Source organism: Synchiropus splendidus, chromosome 14 (assembly GCF_027744825.2).
Source record: "Synchiropus splendidus isolate RoL2022-P1 chromosome 14, RoL_Sspl_1.0, whole genome shotgun sequence".
NCBI lineage: Eukaryota > Metazoa > Chordata > Actinopteri > Syngnathiformes > Callionymidae > Synchiropus > Synchiropus splendidus.
Window position 1 is genome coordinate 15,799,127 of NC_071347.1, and position 20,609 is coordinate 15,819,735.

At 44.0% G+C, this 20,609-nt stretch overlaps 1 protein-coding gene across 1 annotated transcript; it reads right to left on the reverse strand.

The window, feature by feature from the left end:
* Positions 1-1,599, reverse strand: rag2 (recombination activating gene 2). Its single transcript, XM_053886010.1, has one exon. It carries the CDS (start codon positions 1,597-1,599, stop codon positions 1-3), a length of 1,599 nt encoding a protein of 532 aa, XP_053741985.1.
* Between the last annotated feature and the right edge of the window lie 19,010 nt (positions 1,600-20,609).

Genomic DNA, 20,609 nt, shown 5'->3' on the forward strand with positions numbered 1-20,609 from the left:
TCAGTTAAAAAGTCTTTTGAAAATGCTCCGTTTGGCTTTCTGACATATCTTACGAGCTACCGATGGTTTTCTGTGTTTCACTTTCATTGGTGTGCGTTTCAAGGGCAAGACCACTCGCGGTGGGGTCATCTCTTGGTGGGGCAGCGCGCCGTGATCCAGACAGAAGTACTTCTTCCTGTCCTGGGAGAGTCGGAACAGCAGGGCCTCTGAGAGCTCCATGCACTGAGCGTGAACCCAATGTCCTGATTCCCCTCTGGAGCAGAAGATCATGGCAGGTCGGAGGAGCTCGGTGGAATAGAAGGGCTCCCACGTGTTCTGATCGACCTTGCAGCCCAAACAACATTTGATCCAGTACCCAGTCTGGGATTCGTCCTCCTCATCCTCCTCGTTGTAGGTCCCTTCGCCTTCATCGCTGCTGTCCTCCAGTTCGTGAGGCTCCCGACCAAAGTAGAGCTCTTCGGAATCTTCCAGAGGAGTCGAGTTGTCTGTCAGGTCCTGGCTGGACTCCTGAGTATCAGCTTCATTTCCACCCTCTATTTCATTCTCAAATGTTGCCAGGTAGTAGTTATATGTATCTGTTATTAATGATCGTCCTTCATTGGGGACAGCCAGAAGGACACTTACTTCCCCCGCACAGCCACCGTACCACGTCCGGCTGTGCAGGACGTCTGGGGTCCACTTTGGTGATTCTACTGACTGAATCTGAATCCCTTTGTCATCGAGACTCACAGAACTACACTCCAATCTCTTCTCAGAATTGGACTCGTACCCTCCTAATATAATGTATTTGTGGGTGGGGCCTACTCGGGTGACCACAGCACTGGAGATGGATAAACCAGTGGCTAATGTCTCGCAGGAGAGCAAAGGTCTCCCCTGCAACAGCTCCACGCAGAGGCGAAAGAGTCGAGGCGGGCGAGAGTCACAGTTGAGTGAGTGACCTCCGAGGAAGTAAACACAGTCCTCTCTGGCCAGAGCCAGGTGGAAGGCCTGACCATCAGCGAGCTCAGGTAAAGTGTGAGCAGATGTGGAGCCAAACTCGAGGTCAAACACAAACACCTGAGGGGGACAGTCGACGACGCTGTTCCAGCTTTCTGTTGTCCTCTCTTTGTCAGACATGTAGGAGCGGCCGCCAAATAACACACAGGCGGTCTTACCGTTGCTTTGAACTACACTCAGCGTGTGACCGTAGCGGCTGCCGGGCGCTTCACCTACAAGCACTTTTTCTTTACACCGTAAGGTCAGCTTGCGATTGCACCCTCGACTGTCTGTGGTGAGCATATACAGCGCCGAGGAGATCTCATTATTTGGGGTGCGTCCGCCATGGATGAGGTAGCTTTCCGGGAGGCCATCGTAGGGGTCGAAGCGGCAGACAGCAGGGCAACGGAGAGGAGGGATATAGACTGAGTCATTGGAGAAAGAGATTGGCCTAAGTCTGAGCTCGTTGTTTTTAAATCGGACCCCGAATATTCCAGTCGGACAGAATCGCTTCGGCCAACCCTTCTGTCCGAAGAGGAGAATCTCACCATCCAGCTGCAGCAGAGAGCAACCTGGCTGAAGAAGACCCTCACAGTTGACTGGAGTTAAAGGTTGAAGGCTCATTGCGAGGGCAGCTGCGGAATCAAAACACAAACAAAGTCAGCTGTGTTTTCTTTCTTCACTTCCTGTTTTGCACACAGCAAAATTTGACAGTTGGCACCACTTCAGAGCTCAACAAACAGAATATTTCTACACAGAATTTTAGCAATAACTAGCAGAGGCAATTCCAAAGTTTGAGGAAATGCTTTTTACCCCTTTTATCTGGTTGCTTTCTTTCTGACTAGATAACTTACTGTCTGAATGAAATATATTAGTGATAAAAATACAACATATAGTAATCTGCATTTTTAAGCATAGCAGTGCATTTTTAGCTTGTATTATTCACTTTTTTAAATGTCATTTTTTATCAGACAGGGGCACACAAATTTGAGAGTCAATATTATTTGATCAAAATACTGCATAGTTCCAGTCCTTCTTAAATAGGCGAGCAGGAAAACAGAATAAAACTCAACAGCACACACACTCTGATGCACAAATTCACCATAAAATACCATTTAAGAGAGGGCAGAAGAGAGCCACAAGATAGTTAACCAATCCAGAATGAATTACACCCAAACGTCTAAAAGCATTGTCTGGTGTGAAAGATCTTACCTTGCAGCAGATGCAGCGCCTCTTCATCTAAATGCTTAAATCACTAAATGCAAACTAAGCTGCTTTTTCATCGCGCTGCAAAGAATTTGTGAGGCTTCATTGACTCACAAACACTTCCAGATCTTGAGGTTAACTGCGTGTGACTGCTGCTCATTGGCAGCGCTGCCAGACTGAGTCACTCGAGCGGTGTCGCCAGTTATCAGTTACACTTAACTCCAAACAGACATGAGAGAGCCTGCAGAAATATCTGAACCTGTGGAACACCTCGAACCATCGTGAGGAAATATGCGGCGTCTAAAAATAAAAGCGGGTCACTGAGACATTACGTAATACCACAAGGAGAAAGACAAACAATATAAATTATAGCAAAAGCGGCTTGAATTAGAACACTTCCGCGTGGTTAATTGAAAGTGATGTTTTGGTGTCCAAATGCTGAAAAAGCGGTGCCCTAGATTGTAGACTAAATGCATGAAAGGGATTTGAGCAAGAGATTTCACTGCTACAGACAAATCTTGGGGTGGAAGGAAACAAAAACACCGTGTTACTTTATTCATTGCTAAAAGCTTTGTCTTGAGGTAGTGGTAAAAAAAAAGAAATCACCTAATGTTCCTTGTGGTTGTGTTTCTATATGATCCCTGCAACGTCAGGTGTAGACAATGCGGATGTGAGCAGGATGCTGGGAGTAACAGTGCTGGAAACAGGAACGAAAAGTGAAAACAGAACTTGAGAATCCATGTTTTCCATCACATCACTATACTGCGGGATTGGGATTAATGGTTGATAATATATACGTAAAAACAAAAGGGTCTTTGTGAAGCACCTTGAATTCCCATGCTTTTCTGAAATGGATAAATCCACCTTTCACCCGGTCCACCGTAAGGGCCGGTGTGTATGATCCCTATTTGCATGTGCTTTATAGCCCCGTGGACAGTTTGACTTAAGATTGCAGGTGACTGACAAAGGTTGAAATGTGGTGGGCGGAGTCAGCCAAAGTTGAATAGAGGTGGAAATTAAACACAAAAGGCAAAAATTTAGAAGTAAAGTCATGACTCCTCTGCACAAATATGCCCCTCCTTACAATGAAGGCGGAAAAAGTCGGAGGTGGTATGTACCGTAATTTCCAGACTATAAGCTGCTACTTTTTTCTCAAAGTCTGATCCCTGCGGCGTAAACAACAACGTGCCTAAAATATGGATTTTTACAGGCTAATGAGCAACATGCTGCCAAAATATCGAGGCTTGTGACATCAAACAGGCGTTTTATTGACCTAAAAGCTGTCAAAATGCAGTTTTCACCGGCATGTCCGCAGCTCTTCCATCAGAGCCGATCTCCTGCAGGACCAGAGATGAGAACCAGCAGCTGACAACGACTGTTGTGTCGGAACTTGAGCACTTTTCCGAGTCTGTTTCATGAGTCAGTCGCCATGCTGGACCCCGTTTTCTAAACTAGTTTAGAAGTGATCTTCATGCATTCTTAAGCCGGGTGCACCACTGAGCTTTCTACAGTGCAGACAGCACCACTGCACCTGTGGCTTATAGACCGGTGCAGCATATGTATGAACTAGATCTATTCTCCTTCTTAAATTTAGTGGGTGCGGCTAATATTCCTGTGCGTTCCATATTCCGTAATTCACTGTATATGGATTTGGAATTTCATTTACATGCTCATTTTATTTTTTATTTATTATTATTATTATTACTGTTGCGTTTTTAGCATGTGCAAATGTTTCACAAAGCACAAACCTTTTTCTGATAACAATCACTGAATCCAGCCGAGTCATGATGCTGAACGATTGAGAGAATTAACTGCTCCAAATCAGATCCACAAAAGTTTTTACGTCAAATATACAGTATATGTCATTTTTTCCGGGCAACTCATGCACACTCCCTTGAGACAACCAGGATTTCCTATCCAAAAACACACCCCTATGCGTGCATATGAGTGTGTGTTTGCGAGTAGTGAAGTGACTTATTTATGACGCCTGATGGACTGACAACCTCACCGAGATGTCTCCTGTCTTTCTACCTTCACGGAGGGAATGGGCTCCGACCCAATGCGATTCAAGCAGACTGGGAATAAGCCACTGACAAGGATATAAGAAAAGAGGCGGCTACCTTTTTCACGAAGCACACTCAAAAACAATAGTGTTGAGTGTTTTGTTTGCTTAAATCTCATTTGATTTTCTATTACAAAGAAGTGCTTTTAATGTTTCAATGCCCTGATGCAACGCTGGTTTATTCTTTTATACACCTATTATCTTCAAACACTCAAATTTGCAAGTAATACATAGATTCTTTTCAGGCTTTGACTGGACTAGTCAATGAGGCAGACGCAAGCGGGGCGGAAGGCAGATGTCTGCACTGCCATTTGCATGCTCTGTCTGCCTAGTGGCTGAGAGAAAACTAGAGGAGCTTGCAAAAACAAAAACCACCAGTGCCTGGAAGACCGTTATTCTCTGAAAACACAAAAACATCTGAGCACCTGCGTGTTGAAGCCCAGGCTTACAGGGCCGAGTGGAGGAGAGACAAGCTCACTGTCTGGAGAGAAAATGTTATGTATGTATTCAGATGTCAGGTGGAGAAGGAAAAAAAAAAAGTTTTATTTCCTTGGTGTTTATTTTAGTGAGAAGTGTATGAATTCATCCCTGGAAAAATAAACATTTCCAATCACCCCTAGGCATCCACACACACACACACACACACACAAACACACCGCTAAAAAGTGCCGCCTGCTATGTAGCTGCAGATGGGTTGAGTGAGTAGGAGGCACAGCAATGTGTCAGACCCCAGGCGAAGCACGGATTTGTACATAATTGATAGAACAAAGTAATTAGAATCCATGCGAGCACCTGTTTCTGCCCCTTCTAATGTATCACTACCTTGCTGTTCCCAGCCCGAAGCAAAGTTTTGACGGATGACACGGTGACAGCCCTGATGTTGTGATGCTGTGCACTACTGTGTATCACTATTTAATGTCGCGGTAATTGCGGGCCGGTGCTGGGCGCCTGCAGGATGTTATCACACACTTGTTAATATCGCTGCCTTCCACGTGTCATGACAAATGACCTGGAAAGTTTCGCATTCTTAGGTGGGAATTCACGTCGACATACTGTACATTAGAAACTTGCTATAACTGATGGACAGTGAAGCATAAATTCTTTCACTTGTTCATGTTAAAGTACAAAGACTAGATGAGTTTGCCTCCATCTTCTCACGTCTCACGACTGCGGTGTAGGCACCTGCTTTTCATTTTGAGTTTGTTCCCCCTCAGAGTTTTTGTTGTTTCACTGAAAAGCCAGTGGCGGATTCCGCCGCTGTTCTTTTCCACCCACTGCCCACAGTCGCGGTGGTTATGGGGGTTTTATTGAGCGGATTGTCTGCAGCCACCTTGTTCAACATAAATGGTGGACGATGGATGGATGAGCAACTTTAATCTTTTTAAATCATAGCAGGAAGCTTGTGAACACGAATAACAGCGGCGGCTGATATGCACCCAGCTACCTGCAGCTACCTCAATTTTTGACTGCAGTAGTAGTAGAAGTTTATTTCAATCTCACATCAAACACACAATTCTTCCATTTCAACTTGATCTGAGAGAGTGAATGGCAAAAATCCAAATTTCTGCTCCTATAATAATATAATATAGTTTGTTATGGTAGATGGAGTGAGAGCACAAATGCTGATCACTTTAAAAACGTTTCACAATGAGAGACCACACTTTCCAAGGAGTTTCTTTCTCATCACCACTTTCTGTAATAATAAACTGTGTGTGTAACTGGTCACTGACTCTGATGTTTCCGACATCAGAGTCAGTGACCACATCCTTGAATTTCCTCACTTCCTGCTGGAATTTCACCAAGATCGGTGGAGGCATGTGTCGTGACCTTTTCTGTTTTGTTTTTGTTCTCCAACTGCTGTTTTATATATCCCGCTTTATTTTTCAGAGGTTGGAGTGAACGGCTGGTGGTTTTTGATGATCTGGACGGGGAAGTTAAAATGGACGAGTGTCCCTGAATGCATCACCAAGTGATCTCGCCGCTGTGTTTTTATGATGTGCCTCTTGAAATGAGTAAGTGACTCTTTTTTTGTCTTTCTTTCGTGCCGCTGGTCCGCGTGACTCCAGCCAACTCCTCACCTCTTGAGTTCTTTATTACTGCATGACTGTGGAGTCCTGGGTTTCCTGTGTGGGATCATCATTTGTCTTCTCCGGATGCCGATGCTGGATAATTGTGTTTTGTATGACCCTGGACTCTTTGTTGTGTCAATGAAATTCTGAGATGTTTGAAGGTTTGTCACAAGCTTGTGGTGTTCTGGTCCTTCCCTTGCTACTTTGTGGATAGTTCAGTTTTTTTTCAGTGTTTTTTGTCCTGTGTCTAAGTATTTTGGTTAGTTCATTTTCTAATTTCTGTTCTCATTTCCTGTACCTTGTTCCAGACTTGTAGAGTGACTTTCTGTTTGGACTTGGACTTCACTTGATCATCCCGCTTCCTCTGTGGGAGACTCCCTTAGTTCTTGTTTTTGGACATTGGGCCACGTCCCATATGTGTTACCACTGCCTCATTGTATTAAATTGTATGTATTTTCAGACCGTTTTCATGCTCCACCCTCCTCTGACCTGTCACCCACGTACCTTATAAACAGAAAATAACACGGCCAAATCCACCACAGAGAAGAATATGATTAAAGGATGTCTCTTCCCTTTTTTTAAAATATAAGAAAATGGAAACATTAAATGTGTGTCAATGTGTCTACAGGGAAAAGGGAGCCTGAAACTGCATGTCCTAGTTTAAATTCATAGCTAGACATCCAAGTGTCAGGGCTGCTGAAAGATAGAGCGATGAGTGTGACCTGCTGTGTATTCACTCACTCCTGTATATATATATATATATATATATATACATATATATATATATATATATATATATATATATATATATACACACACAGTGGTGCCTCAGTTTTCGAACAAATCAGAATTCGAACATAATTTTTTTTGCTTTGTTATTGTGTATAACGCAGCCTCTGTATGCAGACGTGTCCCGTTAGCTACATTTACTGACTGTTTTTTCTTCATATTGAGGTGTAAAACCTTTCCTGTCTCCACACTGGACCGTGGTAGAGTGTCACAGGGGAGGTGCTCGCTCTCCACACCTCCACTCCAGGGTTTGATGTCCTGTTGTGGGCTGGAGCTGGGACAGGGATGAGGCGAGTCTGGGACAGAGCGTGACTTGGTTTATGACTTTGTCACAGCCAAACTGCACAGAAGCGCACATTCAGAGCTGGACACGCACCGGGCACCTCTTCACTTCTGGAGAGACGTCACTCACTCGGCAACCCCTCCCACATGCAGCGGCCACACACATAGAGGAACAGCGCACCTGCAGCAGACACTCTACATTCACTCCTACAAAAGACTATTTTAAGGCCTGGAACGCATTATTTCTTTTTCCATTCATTGTAATGGGAAAAATCGATTCAGATTTCGAACAATTCACTTCTCGAACGGCCGTCTGCAACGGATTGTGGTCGCGTACCTAGGAACCACTGTGTATATATATATATATATATATATATATATATATATATACACACACACGATTTACGGCAAGGTAGTTGCAGGTTATGACCTCACAGACATCATCATCCTGTTTGTATAGCAGAATAAACCAGGTGCTGTACAGGAAAGCTTCGGAAAGCTCCGGGCCGCCGACTGTCACCCACAGCTGCTGCTCCTCAAACCAGCAGCTCTAATTCATTACAATAAGATAATGAGACACTCTATAAAAAATGGCTGTTGCCGGGGATTATCTTTCATCATGCTCTTATGTTACGCTGCCTGGCAACCCATAAAATGTGATCAGGATGAGCAAGAGGTGTTATTGACTGGACTTGTTACATGCAGTGTCCGATGTGTTTGGACAGCTGAGAGTCTCTCATGCTGAACTGCTTCCTGCTCACGGGGACGGTGGGCACACTCCAATGCCTTTTAATCTCCCAAAATCATCAAGGAGGCGATTCATTTAAAACCAAATATGGGATGCTGCTCGGGACCATCAGTTTCACTCTGCACCTCACTGAGATACGGCATTGATTGCAACAGGGAGCCCTCTAATCAGAATCATGGTAAAATCGATAGCTGGCATAGCTTGAGGTCCTTTTCACGGCTGGCTGTTCACGTCTAAAGTAAAGTCCCCGGGGCCAACACACTCTGGTCAAAGACAACTGCGACAGCAAAGGCAGGTTGCTCCTGTTTAGATTCCATGGGGGTTTCAAAAGTATTGTTTTGCAATAAACATGACAGTGTTGCAAAGATGGTCAGCGTTTCTCAGTGCGTTCGCAAAATGACTTAGTAAGTTCTTGAAATGTTTCACTGTAGATATTGGGTTCATGAGGCTTCATGAAACAGTGTGTTCATTTTTAGAGCCCACTAGGTGGCACCCTCTGCTCTGAAGCCTTTGGATTTTAACAACCACTTCAATGAAACCTCGCATCATTTTTAAATCAACGGCGCCATCTTCTCGGCACTGAAAATGAGGACACTGTTTCATGAAGCTTCACCAGCCCATCATTAAGTGAACATGATTTATTATGGTGATGTCTCGTATTGCCATCAGGGTCCAAGAATGTTTCATCACAAGCCTGACTGCTGAAGCTCCATTCAAAATGTGCAACCCACCCAAAACAAACAAATAGACAAGCAAACATCATTTTATCTAACAGCATACCATTGAAACACTGAAGTAAATCAACTTCCTTGAGACTTTGGGTTGTGGTTTTGTTTGTTTGTTCGTTCCAGGGTTGCTAACTAAGATGGCTAGCAGCTTAGCAACTCGGGCAAACAGGCCTGGCTCAAAATTTTCTCCCCTTTCAGTGTTGCATGTTGATGCACTAGGCCACCAACTGAAGCACATGTTCCCCACTCTGTGGCCTGCTGTATACTGACGGAGTGGGTGGCACTTTGAGTTAAAGAAGGGTGGAGGTTGGGGTTTGGGTATGACACTACCTAACATTGAAAAGAGCTTCCTATCCCCGGCGTGGCTGAACTCCCCCCTCTTGGAATGTGGCCGATGGAAGGTAGACCTTTTAAGTCCATTGACACACCTACTGTATGTGTAAACATGCGACACAGAAGGATGACTTTGGCGTCAGCGTCGGAAACTAGCAAACGCTGTTATGTCGTGCCGTGGCAGTGAGAATGGATTGAAGCTCTCACTGCTGTCAAAAAAAGTTCATGTACGATGAGAAACACTCATGTTTCATTCACTGCCCAGCGGGGGCAGTATGGCCTTCTTAGATAAAGGCATTCACAGAACTGGGGTTACTACACAGTAATTAACGCTGGCCTCACGTACTGTGCTTCATAAAGTTTTAAAAGTTTCTTGGTGGAGATATGCACTCTCTAGTTCATTTATTCTCATGGAAACTACTAACTTTCTACCATGTCAAGACTGCAGTAAACATGTCAATCATTGTGACAATAAATGGGAAATCCTGTCTGTAGTTCGATGTTTAGGTGGTGCAGTGAATATTTCGTAAAAAAAAATCAAACCTTTTAAATTCCCAAAATAAACTCTCCCATCTTACACGTCAGGGCCAAATCTTATCCAATCCAAATCAGTCCAAAAAAAACACCAATAATCTGTTACGACAACAGATACTGTATGTAAGACGTAGGTAAAAGGTTATGAACAACACAGTGCTATTGTTAGCAAAGAACTGGACTTGGTGGGTTTATCTTTCATACAGCAGTGCAGAGAGGATTACGAGGCCGATGACCTCGTCCTGATCCTGTCAAAAAGCAGAGACCATGTCCTCCTACTAGTGTTGGCCTTCTCCCCTTTGACCGTATCATTCCACTTCTTTCTGGTGATCCTCCATAACTCCCCTCAGAAGGAGTGTAGCTGCGCTACCAAGCAGAGTCTTTCTCTTGGAATGAAAGCGAGGCGGAGTGATGAAGCCGATCAGTCTGCTTGAGGTCACATGTTCAACATGTAAATGTCACAACCTCTGCACTGACCTAAACACAGCTCGTTCAAGCAGAACTTTCGCGCTCCGGAGGCGTCCTCCCACATTTCTGTCAACACCTCGGTGTTTAACAGATCCATTCTGCCTTCTAACAATGACAGTCGCGCGCGCTGCCAGACTGCAGACGCATGGACACTCTCCGCTCCGTGGATCACTCCATTAAAACCTAGCACTTCACAACTTTGTCGCACTTTAATGTGGCATGACGACGTGGCATACACTCTTATTAATATTGCATAAATCATGCAGGTAGGATGATGATAAAGACATTCAAATGGGTGAATTTTTAGAGAAATCTGAGGACTCTTAATAGTGAAATGTCAGAGAAGACTGTGTTTACTATCACGATTAAAAGCTGACTTCTTTCATTCAAATTCCTCTTATGATTATGACTTGGCACAGATAAAAAATGTCATAACCACAAACCGAGATTTTGAACCCGAGAAGTTCATTGTTCCCTCAAGGACAACCTTAAGGTGTGATGCTTACTTTTAAATTTGAGTTTTCAGTGAAAAGGTGGTTTGCTCTCTCCGGGTCGGTGGCGAGTTCTTGCCCCAAGTGGTGGAGTTTAAGTATCTCGGGGTCTTGTTCTCGAGTGAGGGAAAAGGGGAGCGTGAGATTGATAGACGGGTTGGTGCAGCGGCAGCAGTGATGCGGTCGCTGTATCGGACCGTGGTGGTGAAGAGGGAGCTGAGTCACAAGACTCGATTTACCGATCGATCTACATTCCCACCCTCAGCTATGGTCACGAGCTTTGGGTCATGACCGAAAGGATGAGATCGCGGATACAAGCGGCTGAGATGAGTTTCCTCCGCAGGGTGGCTGGGCGCACCCTTAGAGAGAGGGTGAGGAGTTCGGTCATCCGGGAGGAGCTCGGGGTGGAGCTGCTGCTCCTCCACATCGAGAGGAACCAGCTGAGGTGGCTCGGGCATCTGATTCGGATGCCCCCTGGACGCCTCCCTGGGGAGGTGTTCTGGGCATGTCCTACCGGGAGGAGACCCCGGGGAAGACCCAGGACTCGCTGGAGAGATTATGTCTCCCTTTGAAGTGGCAACCACGCAGCTTTCACAGGCTAGTTTTTGTTCCAGAGAAAGACAAAAAAAGATGGAGGGCGTGTGGAACTCACCCCAAGGATGAGATCATGAGTCACTGATACCTAGCAGTGTAACTACACATAAACAAAATGAGATGATATGTGCATCTCCTGATGACTTTTACTCAGGGATTTCTTCACTCAGAGAAAGGCTTTGACTCGGTCAGACATTTCCCTGCACAAACTGCACTAGAGTTTGGGGTTTACTTCTGTGGGGGTGAGTCCAAGTCAAAAAAAAAAAAAACAAAACAAAAAAAACTGCTATTCACTGCTGTCATCGAAGGAAATGCATTTAATCCCTCGACCTTTCATGATTTAATAGAACGTGAGCCTGATTATAATCACTTTTGATAATTTCATTTTCCTCTTTTTTTTCGGGAGTTGCAGCTGATAACTGCCTTGTTTTCTCCTCCAGTCTGACAGCTTGACAAACGATTAGAGGGCCCTGGCTCCAGTTCTCAGTCTCCACTTTGGGAGCTTGAACAATAAAGCAATATTTCAGCATCTTGAGAATTCTTCAACATCACTCAACCGTTTCTCATGATTTAATACTTGGATCAAATGTCTTCTCTTGCTTGTACAGATCCATTTGGCAGTTGTTATCCAGGCTTTTTATTGAGTGGCGAGGTGGTTGTTCATTCTATTTAAGGTGGACGGGTTCATTTGCGCAAATACGAAGGTGGACAGAAGATTTCTGACCATTGTTTTCCAGGTTAAATGTAAAGGCTAGCGTTTCCTTAGCATTACTGCTAGCACGATTTACCACATCCCCACGCTTTTTTTCAGTGACATTATTGTGATATTTCAATAAACTACTCTTTGTTTTACCACCACAATCGTCAACTTCAGTTCATAATTGTGGCTTCCAAGAGTTACATTAAACTGTGCATTCATGACTTTATATTTTCAATTTTCCGCTGGTTGTGGAGAGGTGGAAGATGCCAGCAGGGGGATGTTGGCGGCGTGGTCAGTGGTCCGAGCAGGTACTGGTGAAGTCCTGAAAAGCAAAGGAAGCCAGGAGGCAGTTTGAAAGCTACAGAAACTAGCGATAGCTTCATGACTGAAGAGGTACGGGCTGGGCCAATTGGTGTCGAAGGTGTGGAGCCATGTCAAAAGAAAATAGCAATGCCATCTATATGAGACTTGGAGTGGAGCATCTCCTTTATTTAAAACTACAGTGCTTTACACTTTACGCAGCATCATGACTGTCCTTCCTTAGAACTCAAAATTCCGTCTCTAATGGCTAAAACTTTATCGGATTCATCTTTGTGTCATTTAAATAAATTGTATATCGATCGATGTTCTCCAAGAATCTAGTGCGACCACAGGATTGTGTGCGAGAAGAAGGCAAGCAATGACCTTTTTCTCCAGTGTGGCTTTGTCTATTTGTGTTCATAAGGCCACAATTGTTTCAGTTGAACCCATTTTCTCTCTGATTATGCTGGAATTAGGGAGATAGAATTCTGCCACGCTATATTGATATGAGGCTTTGAAATGGCCACAATGCTATTTCACGCAGAATGGTTCCTTTAATCGAAGCGCTGACAGTAAATTACATTCGCAGAGTTTCGACAATTTGCAGTGAAAGTGCGAGAATCTCAATAATGGTCAAATGTTTGTTCATCTGTGCAAGAACACGCACCAGGCCTTGGAGGTTCTGCAAGAGGCACTCGGACGCCAGAGTCACTTTGGATGTGTTTCTACGAAGTGAGGAGCGACGGAGCAGCAGAATGCCTCCGTGCTACAGATGATGTGTCGGAGCGAGGCTGGTACCTTTAACAAGACATGACCTTGCAATACGTATTGATCATGTACGTGTTTGCTCCCGAGGAAATCGACGCATTCCAAAGCCGTTCGGATTCCGCGTTGATCATTAGCCACGGCGAAAGGCGCGAATTAGCTCCGTGGCCGTCTCTGCCGCTTTGCCAAACCACACATAAGCAATTTAGCTGTTGACTCTGTGTTGCCACTCAGAGCTGCTGACATGAGCGATTGCTTCATTGTGAACTTCCACCTTGATCGGCCCTTGTAATTATGAATATGCTTCCATAAGCATAACATCAGAGTGAAGGGAGAGCGCTGGAATCTTTGCGGTGGTGTTTGCTGTCCTTAATTGTCGGGACCCCACCATCAATGACAGCTCTGTGTTCAGCATTAAATTCAATTTGTTCCCACCGCTCTTTCAATGCTGCAGGTCTTGTGACACGCAACTAGTCCTGCAGGAACAAAAATGATGCAGAAGTTGATGATTTTAGCTTTGAGCCGAACTCCAGTCTCAAACTCCATTGAATTGGTGGCTTGGTGAGTCTTAGTGAGGCTGGGCCGAAGGCTTGTGGAGTAGCAAGGAGGGCGTCTGGGCGTCTGCAAAACATGAATAAATGGACGGCAGATTCTCGACCATAGTTTTGCCGCCAGATGCCGCCATATACCAGCATAATCTAGTGGCCAAGATCCGGTCAAGAATTGAATGTCAATTTTTTCATGTTTTGCAGACGGCCTCCAAGCTAAAAGCCAGTGTGGTTTTGTGGCTTGTTCATCTGACGTCATTTCTTTGCCGTTAAAGAATCCTTGTTTTCCACTTAGTGCGAATGTGAGCCTCCTGAAGATCTAAAGAAGAGGCGCCTTTTAAAAAAGACCAGAAATGTCTGATGTAATCTTGAGGCATCCCATCATGCATTGCAGGACTAAAAGGTCTCCTAGCTTAGCCTTCTGTTGGTACGATTTTCTAATCCTTCTGTACTGATGTCATCTGGTCATATTGTCAAAATCACATGTGGCAAAAATGGCAGCGTTTTAACATATTTCGTAGCATTCAAGGTAAAGCCTTATTGTCATTCCCATTCACGTATGTGGCTTTTCTAAACATGTCACTTCAGACAAAGAGATTTGGTCGCCCATTGGCAGGTCACAAAACTGCAGTTTGTCACCTCTGTCCTGTAAAAAATACCTCTCATAATACCATCATTTGTGACCCCTCTTTCTCGCCACTGGGCATTGCATCACATCAGTTGTGTAGGGACTTCTGTCCTGTGCATTTAAAAATCTGAATCACGCAAAACATATCTTTACATGGTACTCTGAAAAATGGTTTATCTGTCCAAAAAGTTTCATAGAGTCCACAAAGAACAGGTGAGCTGGTACCTTCAATTGCAAAATCAGGGGCAAATGCCACATTGTGGCGACAGCGGCACAAGGAAACACGTCTCTTCCACTACAATCACACAGCTGCGCCCAGTGCCCCGTCATTAACATGTTAAAAGCGAAAAAATAAATATGTAAAATGTTTGTACTCACCAAGGGGTAAGCCGTAGCAAGTTGCTTGATTGGATGTGGCAGGCACGGGAGCTGTTTGGCAGTGGAGGGAAAGCACATGCGCAAAAACAGCACAATGGGCACTGTAATGTGCGATTTCATTGGTTTGATAGTAAAAATCTTTTTAAATCAGTTTATCCACGGGGTTCACAGAGCGAGAAAATAGTAGCGATTAGTCTGGAAATTCCAATATCCCAGAAGCGACTTTCCAATCACACACTTTTATATATTTATATTTTTAGGTTTTTATCAAAACAAAAATATTAGTTATGTTAGGCCAGTAGACAAGGCCTTGAAGACCCTGATGACCCACCATCGGTCTTTTCTGACTGAAATTGAAGGGGAAATTCGACTGAGCGGGAACAAAAAATCAAGGTCCATGGTGGTAAAATATCATAAATTTGGCTGGAGATTGGCCAAATTTCTTTCACACCTGTTCAGTGTGGTGAAGAAAGCATGATGATTCGGCAATGCATTTGTTGAAGGCTTCGGCAGTTTCCAGTTTGGGGTTTTAAGGCCAATTTATGCTCATGTTACATATGGATCTGGATACGGACGGCGTCTTCTGTCTGTGCTCTGCGTTCATTTCGTCCGTATTTCTGCTTGTTTCCACAAAGCTTACGGAGTCGGACCAAACGGAGCAGTACCACCGGAAACCATAGGGGGCAGTGTTGCTGTCCTCCGTCCTCAGGTTGCGATATATTTAACGTTCTCACTGACCACCGCTTGCCACTGTTTTCCTCTTTTGCCAAAAAGGTATGTTACCAATACTTCTCCCACAGTCGCCATGTTGGTTTTGGAACGTTGTTATTAACTTTTAACTCTGGGCTGCGCCCCCTGCTGGCTATATTGTTGAACAGCAATACCAATGCAATGAACTCATGGAACCATGTTATAAGTGATGGTAACAGCATATGAAATGGACGGGTACAACTGTGTATGTAAAGGGAACATTAATGGTCAACCAGCTAACTAAATATATTCGATAGAATCCAATACCTGAAGGTTCTTCCAAACTCCCAAGAACGTGGAGAGCATTTCCCACAGGCAAGTAGATCTGGTCCGCTAATGACTGAATGTACGACATTTGAGATATCAAACCATGACTGGAAGAATTTCATTTCAAACAGGAAATGTCACCATCATCTTCAGCAACATTCCGTTTGAGAACCTCAGCAACCCGACGACACAAATGAGTCAAAAACGAACATGGGGTTGGATGTTGAATTATGATGAACATCATGTCTGGGATTGCCAAAACAAGAAGGAGGCAGGATTAGCAAGGGAGCAAGCGGAGGAGAGTGTCAATATTTAATAGGGCTGGCTCTTGCAAAATGGGACGAGGGAGCACATCATTGTAGCGCTATCTGTGACATATCTTCTCCAGCCTGCAAGTGGCGGTATTTTCATCTATTATGGAGAGTTGATATGTGCTGTTGTGTTGTTTCTCTGACTCTATTTTCTGCTTTTTTGTGCTTGTTATCTGTCGCAGGATTAGATTAGGTTGCTGACAGAGAGGCGATTGCATTCCAGGTCTTATAACACAAAGTAAATGTCACTTGAAATGCCTTTTATACACCCGGTGCAGCAATCGTTGCGATTATTGTCATGGGGCGCTGCGATAGAGATCCTATATGATGGTGAATTGCCAGATAAAAGTTTGGAGATGCAAGTATTTCCACAGTTATTTTAGAGTGAATGCATCTTTGACAGTCTATTTGATGTAGTGCTCATTGAGAGGCGATAGAGTCCTGGGGGAGGAGTTGACCGAGAGATCGGAATCAGCTGTTTATTTCCTTATAAGACGGCTTCCTTGGTTCTTTTATGTGTGAATACGTGTTGAGGAACTATTGAAATCCAAGTGGTGAACTGAGTGTGGAGCAAGCAAAGTGGTATGAAGTTGTCTAGCAATGCACATTGTGTGCAACTAAAGATTTTTACAAAGCCAAAGTGGCTAGGCAGAGGTCCATGATGGCATTCGGAATGGAGAAGCAGTCATAGCAGACCCGGGTATACACACTCATATGTGATGGGAGGTGAGGTGGAGGATGCCATCACTTCAACGGGGTTATGGGACACGAAGGTGAGTGATTCAGAAACATCAATGATGGACATTTTTTACTCAAACTAAATGAGTAAAGTTCAAACCTAGACAACAAAAAGTTGGAGAAACAGAAGCACTGTATCGCATATCTGATCATGGTGGTCCTCTGAATGAATTTGTTGAAGTGTTGTTGCGGGGTTCTTGTGGACACTCCAAAAAAATTATGGTGTAGTCAAAAAAAAAAAATTCTGAAAAAAGGTGTCATTTATTGTGGTCTTCTCCCAAAAGTGCGGTGAACTCAGTGGCTATTTACAGTGAAAAAATTGCAGCGAAGGGGGCTATTTACAAAATGAAAAAACGGACCAAGTTCCACAAAAACAACCAAGTCAGCTTTCCAAAAATAGAAAAACAAACAGCTCACGATGAGCTTTCCAACTCACGGGTTTCTCAGTTCTCACCAACACACACACACAATACAAAATGGCTTCCTTTTATTCCCCTTTTCTCCTCCCCAGTACGAATCACAAGACATCAAATTCCATTTTACAATAAACGTAGTTTCTGTCTTTTCATTTAAGTTTGAAAGCGCACCGTTTCAATGTTATTCACTTTTATGAGGCCCCCCCTCCAATAAAATGCCCCAAATTAAAGCAAATATAATGTTAAAATGCGTGACACAAACCACGCAAAAGTGCGCACATAAATACCCAGCAGCAGAACTGCTCCAGTTTGGACATGCGGGTTCCGCTCGACGGGCTGCATGACGCTTCTCGCTGGCTGCGGTGAGGTTCATGTCCAGAAAAGTGATGAATCGGATGATGTGTGGCACGTGGTATTTTAGGGTCGGTAATGGCTGATGGGACAGCCGTAGCTACACAGGTGAAAGTAAATGGTCTAAGAGTGTGAATTGAAAATCGACACAGCAGTAAATACTGCGTCTATAATTCACGAGCCAAGCTCCCAAGCAGACCACGGGAATCGAAGACTTATTTGATCCACTCTAGATTCATTGAACTTGCAAGAGTGTCATCCCTAGCTGCAACTACGGTGATCGAAGCATTTGAAGTCTGTGTGATGTGGAATGGCTTCGGAGGTCAGAACGGATGATGGACGATAGTTTTACGCAGACGTTTTCCTGCTGGAGCGCGGTGTTATAAATCTGCTAGGAAAGGTTGAAGATCTACCTGTGCTGTATATTCACGCCAAATAACATATAGATCAGAACCACTTGCCCATGGACACAGTCGAGCAGAATCACTGTGTCTGCCACTACTGTCATCTTCCCTGCATCCAAGATGTGCCTGAGCTGTGGAAAAAAATGAACAAAAAGGAAAGGGCTCTTGCCCTCCAAGGACTGACTCCAAGTTCTGAGGGTTGTAGATGTGAGAGGAGTAGATGGAGTCTCAGGCAAACTCGCCTCATTCTTACATCTAAAACTATGTTGCAGTTGCAGCTAGTGTTTCTCTCCCATCACATTATCATCGGCATAAAAAATCTATCTATCTATATATTTATATTTATATGATCAAAATGTATCTATCCATTTAGCTCAATTTTATTTTACTATTTGAAATATATATAAATATTAATTTAGCAAATATTTGTGATCAAAATGTATTTATAAATGTAGCTCAATTTTATTTTACTATTTGAAATATCATTGATTGCAATGACCTAAATGAGGCAGGTGGTGGAAGTAGAAACCTGGAGCTTGCTCAGAGAACCAACCCAAAGTAGTGATGGGTTGATGAAGCTTCATGAAACAGTGTCCTTACTCTCAGTGCTCAGTAAATACCGCTGTTGGTTTAAAAACAATGTTATGTTTCAGTGAAGTGGTTGTTAAAATCTAAGGATTTTGGAGCGGAGAGTGCCATCTAGTGGGCTCTGGAAATGAGGACACTGTTTCGTGAAGCCTCACATGACCATCACTACTAGTAAGAGAAGTTTCTTGCACTGGAGCACTGTCTCGGTTGACAAATAGGTGGTGTTGGTGGTGTTCCTTGTTGCTTTATACATTCAGAATAAAAAAAAAAAATCAAAATCTGTTTACTTGTTTTTTGAGTTATTTTGCTAAAAGACAGACGAGACACAACAAGATGTCCTTCGTGGAGGCGATGAAATATTGGGAAAATAGTATAAAAATAATAATTGGGAAAGATAGAAATGTATTTATGAAAGAAAATATTCGCATCTCAAGCATGAAAAACACCTCACCCTAAAAGTCAGACAATGATGATACACAGATTTTATGACTTAAGATGCACTTCAAATGTGACTCTCCTCAGCCCTCGGAAACATTATTAAACCGCTCCACAAACACAACATAATGCAGTGACTTGAAGTCACACAAATATTTATTCCTGTGCATGCTTTCCTGGAGATACAATTCAATTACACTGACATGCAGCCCACCCTGAAATAACTGGAGCCTGATTTTAATTGAACAGTGAGTCAGCTCTCATTTCCTCTAATTTGATTGTCACGCTGCTGAATTGCGTTTGATGATCGTGCAAAACAAAGTCAATGAGATATTCATTTGCGCAGTAATCCCCTAATCACAGCAACCTGAAGGAATAGAAGAGAAACGCCAGAGAGGTCAGAGAAGCTGTCAGTCCGAATCACAGCTGATCGGTTGGAGCGTCGTACGACTAGATGGCAAAAACCACATGACCATTTCATACTTCTTCCCACATCCCACGGCACGTCTGTCTCCATCCAGGTCCTCTGCAACATCCTGTTTTTTTGCTTTTTTTTATTGGGGCGGTCACAATGTTTCTCATATTCGTGTCAAAGCAAAACAGCGGGCACTTTGAGTTTGTCATTCTGTTCTCCTTTACTCGTCTGTGTCACGCTGGTATGTTCCAGTGCTTCAATTCACCTACGCTTGTCACCTGACACAGTTGAGTCAAGTCGCAGCCAGCGGCACGAGGACAAAATGTCAAAGCACATTTTCTAAAAATACAGACACGTCGGACAGAAGTTGATGTTTCTGAAGTGAATGTGATACAAGACATTGCAGCACTACTTTCTCTGTTGTTCACTCATCCTGTGATCTGCCATCGCTGATACAAAAATACTCTATTCTACACTACTTTTAGCTCAAAATCAAGACCTTGTTGTTGTTGACTTCTCATTTAGCATAGAGAGACCTTGGTCTGGCAACTCCTCAATGTCTCACACGACTGTCAAGTAGAAATCGTCAGAGTGAGAGTGTGAAAACGGCATGCACTTGAGAGCCATTTTCGGCCGATATTTTTTGGTGGTGGAATTTTCAGTGCATCCCAAGTCTTGAAAACACCAGTTTAGAATCATTGCATCAGAGCAGCCAGCTTCCAGGACACAACCATCACTAGTACAGTGGATGATAAGCCATGACCCCACGAAACCCAAAGGAAATACTGTGGTACCTGTGGTATGTCACGGAACTCGAATAAATCGGAGTTCGAACAAAAATTTCGAGACTTTTTTGCTTCGGATTTCGAATGAAAATCCAGGACTCGAACGCCCCTGAAAAAAGCATAACGTGAGCGGACCCACGACACACTTTGTTGTTGTGTATAACGCAGCCTCTGTATGCAGACGTGTCCCGTTAGCTACATTTACTGACTGTTTTTTCTTCATATTGAGGTGTAAAACCTTTCCTGTCTCCACACTGGACCGTGGTAGAGTGTCACAGGGGAGGTGCTGGAGCGCTCACTCCAGGGTTTGATGTCCTGTTGTGGGCTGGAGCTGGGACAGGGATGAGGCGAGTCTGGGACAGAGCGTGACTTGGTTTATGACTTTGTCACAGCCAAACTGCACAGAAGCGCACATTCAGAGCTGGACACGCACCGGGCACCTCTTCACTTCTGGAGAGACGTCACTCACTCGGCAACCCCTCCCACATGCAGCGGCCACACACATAGAGGAACAGCGCACCTGCAGCAGACACTCTACATTCACTCCTACA